Source organism: Oreochromis aureus, linkage group 10 (assembly GCF_013358895.1).
Source record: "Oreochromis aureus strain Israel breed Guangdong linkage group 10, ZZ_aureus, whole genome shotgun sequence".
In the NCBI taxonomy this organism is placed as follows: domain Eukaryota; kingdom Metazoa; phylum Chordata; class Actinopteri; order Cichliformes; family Cichlidae; genus Oreochromis; species Oreochromis aureus.
The window spans coordinates 20819866-20826910 of record NC_052951.1 but is presented as its reverse complement, the minus strand read 5'-3'; the positions used below and the strand labels follow the sequence as shown (position 1 = coordinate 20826910).

The 7045-nt window shown below is 41.7% G+C and overlaps 1 protein-coding gene and 1 non-coding gene across 2 annotated transcripts; both read right to left on the bottom strand.

Annotated features, from left to right (window-relative positions):
* Positions 1-583: 583 nt before the first annotated feature.
* LOC116319717 (CAAX prenyl protease 2-like) lies at positions 584-5777 on the bottom strand. The gene is made up of 8 exons (XM_031739130.2): positions 5432-5777; positions 5257-5359; positions 2715-2798; positions 2071-2149; positions 1814-1981; positions 1395-1466; positions 1187-1249; positions 584-1090 (listed from the first exon to the last, which is right to left on the bottom strand). The coding sequence occupies exons 1-8, from the start codon at positions 5539-5541 to the stop codon at positions 870-872; spliced, it is 900 nt and encodes a 299-aa protein (XP_031594990.2). The 5' UTR covers positions 5542-5777; the 3' UTR covers positions 584-869.
* A 170-nt stretch (positions 5778-5947) lies between these two features.
* Positions 5948-6019, bottom strand: trnae-cuc. The gene has a single exon. It is a non-coding gene; the product is annotated as a tRNA-Glu (tRNA).
* Positions 6020-7045: the final 1026 nt, after the last annotated feature.

The window sequence follows — 7045 nt, the reverse complement described above, 5'->3', positions numbered from 1 at the left end:
TGCAGAAACATGCGTGACTTTACCCCCGTTTTAATTTGTAAACATCTGTCTGACTCATAAATCTTAATTGTCCAATGCAACCTTTAACCATTTCCACAGACCCTGAATGACCTCCTCTCCCTCCTTTCTGCTACTTCACATTTTCAGTTTCTCTGGGGAAAGACTTTAAGCTTCTTCCCCCTCCACTTTTCCTTTACATTTCTCCTTTATTTTCTCCGTTTTCCTTTTCTCCGCCCACTCCAACCATTTTCCCTCACTTCTTTCTGCATTTACTGCTCAAGTCTGACTGTCATAGCCTTATTTGTCCTAATAGCACACGTTTTAGTTGTGCCTCTCACTTTGGTTCCCTTTGTCTATTTTCTGGCAACATCGGCTGTGTTTGTGTCTGTCTCCATCTCTCTGTCTGCCTGTGTTTTTTTCTACTGCCTTCCCTTTCACAGTTCATCTGTTTTTCTCAGCCATGCACACACACACACACACACACACACACACACACACACACACACACACACACACACACACACACACACACACACACACACACACACACACACACACACACACACACACACACACACACACACACACACACACACACACATCTTTTTCTCCCTTTTAACCAGAGAAAGTTGTACTGGCATTGAGTTTCAATACAGTAGGAAATATTTTTGACCATGCAGGAAATGTCTAAACTGCTCTAATCATTCTGCTCTCATGCTGACCAACCCACGCATAGACATATATACACGCATAGATTTTCAGTTTTGTTAAAAAGAAACAAAAAACAGAAACATCACAAACTGAAATCCAGAGTAAAAGAAGGAGATAGTTTCAAGAGCTGGAGCGCATTTAACTTAATTCGATTTCATTCAGCAAACCGACGCTGGAGGGGGAGCCAGGCTGCAGATGGGAATGGGACCATAAAAGTACTGGTCTGTCAGCGGGAAGAGCAGCACCAGAAACAGCAGGCCTCCCAGCAGATATAAGAAGAGCAGAGCTGAACTCTGAGGGTGTTGCAGGGCAGAGCTGATGTCAGGCAGGCCTTGACTGTTGCAAAATGAATGACACAAAACCGGACCGACAACATGCCCTTAAAAAACAAAACAAAACAAAGATTTCAGATGAAATGAGTCGATTAACGTAGGCTAATGCGTGACCAAATTATCGTATAGATTACATATCTTACCAGTTCTTATGAATATAAAGGCAGTAAAAGCGCCAAAAACGGTTGTGTACAAGAATTGCATCCCTGTGAGAGAAAAAAGATGCATTCAAAGTGCTCAGTTTTAGTTTTATCAGTCCATGTCACATAAAGATTATCAAAATCAAGGTAAAAGAAATGAGTCATCTTGCTCTGATCATAACAACATGGTTTGCCTTTTCAGCTAACTGACCTGCCACCAGAAGGATGACACTCATGCTCTCTTTCCCAAGGCGTCGCTCCTCTATGACATGGTGGAAATGAGCTAAAACAAGGCAGTTGACATTAATGTCAGTAAAACCAAATGTAATGTAATACTAGCAAACATAGATTTGGCAGAAAAAATGAGGCACAAAATGCAACATTTATTATTCTCTCCTCCTTGGTGGCATGTGCAGAGGAAGGGTGGTGACTGGATTGGATAAAAGAGGGTAAATATGGAGCTGCCAGGCAGGAGGAAAAGAGGAAGATCACAGAGAGCGTTCATGGATGTAGGAAAGGAGGACATGCATAGGGTTGGTGTGACAGAGGAGGATGCCGGAGACGGGGTGAGATGGAGGCAGACAATCTGCTGTTGACCTGCTGCTGTTGTTTCAAAACGTTTTCACATACCAACTCCAAAGAACAGTGGAGCTGTGACGATAGCGCCTGTGGGTCCCGTGCAGGGCACCAACATAGGAAGCATGGCCCCTCTGAACACCAGCTCCTCTGTCACTGGTGCCACCACCTGGTTTCTGAGCCACACTGCGTCCCCCGCACACCGCCTCCATGACTGAACATCTGAGGGAAGTGCATGAAAGCACACATGTGCAGCTCTCTGATTCCAGTTAACCCGACATAACATTCAGTTATTATAGAGACAAACGTACCCAGTGCACACTGCATTTCCCCGGTGAAGCCTTTGGGGTTGTCCATAGCGGAGTGAACCAGTGGGCCGAGATAAAAAACCTGACGTGGGTGAGTAAAACCAGTTGTTTATAAAATCTAGAGGATGTAAATAAAAAAAAGATTAAACTGGAAACTACAGGGTACATTTGTCAGTGAGTGGTTTAAACTCGCCCATGGGGATATTACTGCAGAATGCAGACATTTAAAGGAAGTTGCAAAGCTAAGCTGAGGCCACGCTTAGCAGGAATGGAAATAAATCTCTGAAATGTCGAGCATGCCTCAGCTAAGCATAAATATAATGCTGTATGAGAGAAACAGAATCTACAGATTACTGTTTGAAGCGACTGAAAAACTCATTGACTATGGTTTTCTTCATTTATGACAAATCTTATGTTAATGATGTAAATATAAATAAATCCTGGGTTTTCATCTGTAAGTATTTAATGTGCTCTACATGTAAAACTTCAGAGATATTTGTGCCCTCACTTAAGCAATTTGAAATCAGTGCTATTCTTCCTTCCATCTCTAATGAAGCATAATGTTACAAATGTATTGCTAAACAAAATATGTATTAATATTTTTAATGCAGAATCAAGTTAATCAGATGTGGGACCCCCTGACTTACTATAGTAAGTAATAAAGGTAATATGGATGCAGCAACCAAACCGTCCATGCGAAGTCCCATCAACTCCCACACAGACACGTCGACCTGAAAGGCAAAATGTGTTTTAGAAACTGTGAGAATGACGTTTAAATGAGTCACTGAAGTCCTGTGTTTAGGACATTAGCTACTAAAGCCTGCTGTGAGATCAAAATACACTATATTGAGTGGGAATGTCAGCAACTCAGCCACCAAGTGGTAGGTCATGTAAAATCACAGAGTGGGGTCAGTGGATGCTGAGACGCACAGTGCACAGAGGTCACCGACTTTGTGCAGAGTCAACTACTACAGACCTCTGAACTTCATGTGGCCTTCAGATTAGCTCAAGAACAGTGCGCAGAGAGTTTCATTGAATGGGTTTCCATGGCCGAGCAGCTGCATCCAAGCCTCACATCACCAAGAATAATGCAAAGTGTCATATGCAGTGGTGTTAAGCACTCCGCCACTGGACTCTAGAGCAATAGAGACGTGCTCTGTGGAGTGATGGACAATCCGATGGACGAGTCTGGGTTTGGCGGTTGTCTGACTGCATTGCGCCAAGTGTAAAGTTTGGTGAAGGGGGGATTATGGTCTTGTTTTTCAGTTGGGCTGAGCCCCTTAGTTCTAGTGAAAGGAACTCTTAATGCTTCAGCATATCAAGATATTTTCATGTTCCCAACTTTATGGGAAGAGTTTGGGGACGAGGGTGACTCCTTCCTGCTCCAACAGGACTGCGCACCAGTGCACAAAGCAAGGTCCATAAAGACATGGATGAGCAAGCTTAGTGGGGAAAAACTTAACTGGCCTACACAGAGTCCTGACCTCAAACTGATGGAACACCTTTGGGATGAATTAGGCCTGAAACTGCGAGCCAGGCCTTCTTGTCCCACATCAGTGTCTGACCTCACAAATGTGCTTCTGGAAGAATGGTCAAAAATTCCCTTAAACACTCCTAAACCTTGTGGAAAGCCTTCCCAGAAGAGTTGAAGCTGTTATAGCTACATCATAGCAACATCATATTAAACCATAAGGATATTTCAAGTTCAAGTTGAGTTTGAAGAAAAACAAGCAAATACTTTTGGGAATATTGTTTATAACATTTAATTTTACGATGAGCAGTAATCACAGATATTTGATTGGTATAGATTAGTGGTGGAAGAAATCCTTTACTCAAAGGTAGCAATCAGGCAAAATAAACAAACAGATACAGAATTTAATGATGGGTGGAGTTTAAATGGTCACAGAGTTGAGTTAAACCAGTGGTTCCCAAACTTTTTTGCCAGGCCCCCTTTTTTACAAGAAAATGTTCGCGCCCCACCACCTAACCCCGCCCCCCTGCACAAACACATCCTCCAAACACACACACCATATTTTGTTTACAAACTCCATTGCGGTTTATTTCACACCTCAAACATTTAGTAAACAATTAAGCAAATACAAGTAAACGGCAATAAATTACAGTTAGTAATAAAATATACTACTAACTCTTTTACGCTACGTCCACACCTACACGGGTATCTTTGAAAACTCAGCTGTTTCTATGCGTTTGGGCCTTTCGTCAACACGTAAACGGCGTTGCGATTCACCGAAAACGGAAATTATTTAAAACTCCTTTTTTGCGTTTACGTGTGGGCGAGGATTACAGAGTTCGTCACGCAACGTCAAAGGTATGTGCCTCTTTTCACGTCACGCTGTGCGCCACGTTATTGTTTACATGAGATGAATTGCAGAATGGCAGATAGAGACAAAATACTGTTACTGTTAATCTGACTATCTTCAGGTTTTACACGCTACATACACACGCAGTTACTGTCCCTCCATTTAGAAAGGCAGAGGCGCCACGGTGTGATTATTTTACGTGTAGTTGTTTTTTTTTCCTGTGTAATAATATTCAACATTGCTATCAATATATTTTTCAAGAAAATGCCTCTCTGTGCAAAATGGGTTTAAACACATAAACAGCTGTGGGATACTGTTTGTCCGTGATTTAGACAGGGGAACAAATTACGGCAGGATCAGCCTGATATTATTTGTATCCCACTGTAACTTTACTGCATAAAGAGCTAACATGTCCAAAATGTCAGGAGTAGTTAGTTATTACAAGAAGTGTTTGTGAACTAAAAATCAAGAATGTGGGATACTGTTTGTCCGTGATTTGAGCGCTGCTCCCGACACAGGGAAACTAATTTTGCAGGGGAGACCTACCTTGCTTGTGCAGGTGAAGCCAAAGGAAGATATGCTTCACCATATTTTCCTGTCTTTGGCTTGGAAAGAAGTTGGTTTGGAAATATATTTGGCGATGCTTCATCTCCTGCTTTGCGTTTATGTGGGAGCCCCGTCAAAAACCTGTCCACAGTGTCCAAGCGCTCTTTTTTTTTCTTTTCATACCGCGCCCCCCCCCTGCAATGGCCCCTAGGGGGCGGGCCCCACACTTTGGGAACCTCTGAGTTAAACTGATATTGCTGAAACTTGTCGGGTCACAAGGTAAATCCTCCAGGGGAAATGTTACAATCTACAGTATACTCACCTTGACATCAGCCCAGTGCATCCATGTCTTCACGACTGCAGGTGACACTGCAGAGACCAGCAGCACACTAGCACAGCGACGCTTTATCACACTGGGATGATCCCTGCACGCACAGTTTAAGTTTAGTTGTCTGGCCTAACAGCACTTCTCTCATGCCTGTTGGTGAGCTGTATACCTTGGTGAGCTGCTTCTCCAGACGTACAAACTGCCAACGTAGAGACCAGCCAAGAACAGGCAGCTCAGCAAACCCAGAAAACACCTCGGGTGGGTGTTCTCTACCTGCATGACAAACGTGAGGGTTTGCAATCACAACTTCAGCTGGTTCTCCAGGTAAGCGGCGGCTAACAAAGGAGTGCAGATTCATCCCGCTTTGGATCGGCTCGATCCTGTCAGTCATTTCAGATTAGTGAGTCCTGCTGATTAGCTGATTAGCTGTAATGCTCTACGAAGTCCAGTAACTGCACGCAAAAAAACAAGCTCATTCAGGTAAACGGTACGAGTGTAAACAAGACCACGTGCAAACAAACATAATACATAACAGTAAATATTCACTTTTGGTTATGACTCAATATTTTTATACTGGGTCAGAGAAAAAAAAACAGGTGAAGTTTAGCCTCTCCGTGCCAGCCTGTAGAAGTAGTTGTGTAATTGGAAAACAACATGTAGCCTTCATAGAGCACGAAAAAGCTAGTTCCCTGACCGGGAATCGAACCCGGGCCGCGGCGGTGAGAGCGCCGAATCCTAACCACTAGACCACCAGGGATATGTTGCACGTTGTTATTCTTCACCTTACATCCAATCACATACAGAAAACAATTTTCATGCCTCCATTAAGACCTTTTGGGGCTGCATCAATTCACATTTGCTCTTTGCTGTGTTCATGCAGTAGTACTAAACAGTGGCTCTGACTTATAATTTATTTTATTAAACTGATGCTCGATTTGATTTTTGTTAGCTGATTTATCAGTATCAGTCTACACATTAAATAGATTATACAATGCCAAAAATATATAGTTAAGTGTATATATTCACATTTTAATTAATCAATATCTTTGGTTATATTGATAGTCTGCAGTCAGCAGGGTTTACGAAGGTCTTATAAATAAAATAAAGAAATTACATGTTTTGTAAGTATCTTTATGACTCGCGTTATGCGTTATTGTATGTACTTCTGTGTTCTACATTGTAATCAATCCACTTAAATCCACTTGGCACTTAAATTATATTTATACAACTCTTATGTTATGGTTGTTGCTTCCCTCTTTGCCAGAGCTCTTCTGAGAAAGACATTTTTATGTTAATGAGAGTATCATATTCATAAATAAAGGATAAATAATAGTCGCTTTGCCAGAAACTGATTGCAGCTTCTATTCTGTGACAGAAATGATCTTTCTGGCTTAAAGTGGCTCGATCTCATTCACAAGAGATATATTTGACATATGTTTTACATATTAAAGGACAACAAGTCATTTACAACCGTTTAAATACCGACAATCATAAATACTGGAAATCACTTATTGGCAGACGGTCAAAGCTGGCCCACTGGACAGCTTTGGAAACTTTAAAGAAGAGCATAAATTTTGGACTTTTAACTAAAAAAAGGTTATTTTTTTATGCATAAACAATAGCTTTCTGTTTTATAATTACAGGGCAGTCTGGGAAATAACTGTACACTGTTAAAATTGTTAAAATTACACTTCTTTTTTTTTCTTATGTTAAGGTATCTCAGAGATCACATGTGTAGTTAAGCTTCTCTACACTGGTCCGACCAACTTAAGATCCCAGTGGG

Excerpts from the sequence above, each read along its gene's own strand:
- LOC116319717 (XM_031739130.2), bottom strand. The coding sequence starts at position 5,541 with ATGCAGGTAGAGAACACCCACCCGAGGTGTTTTCTGGGTTTGCTGAGC. Across the intron at positions 5,360-5,431 it reads TGGAGAAGCAGCTCACCAAG|GGATCATCCCAGTGTGATAA; the intron begins GTATACAGCTCA and ends CTGTGCGTGCAG. Across the intron at positions 2,799-5,256 it reads TGCACTGGGCTGATGTCAAG|GTCGACGTGTCTGTGTGGGA; the intron begins GTGAGTATACTG and ends TTTGCCTTTCAG.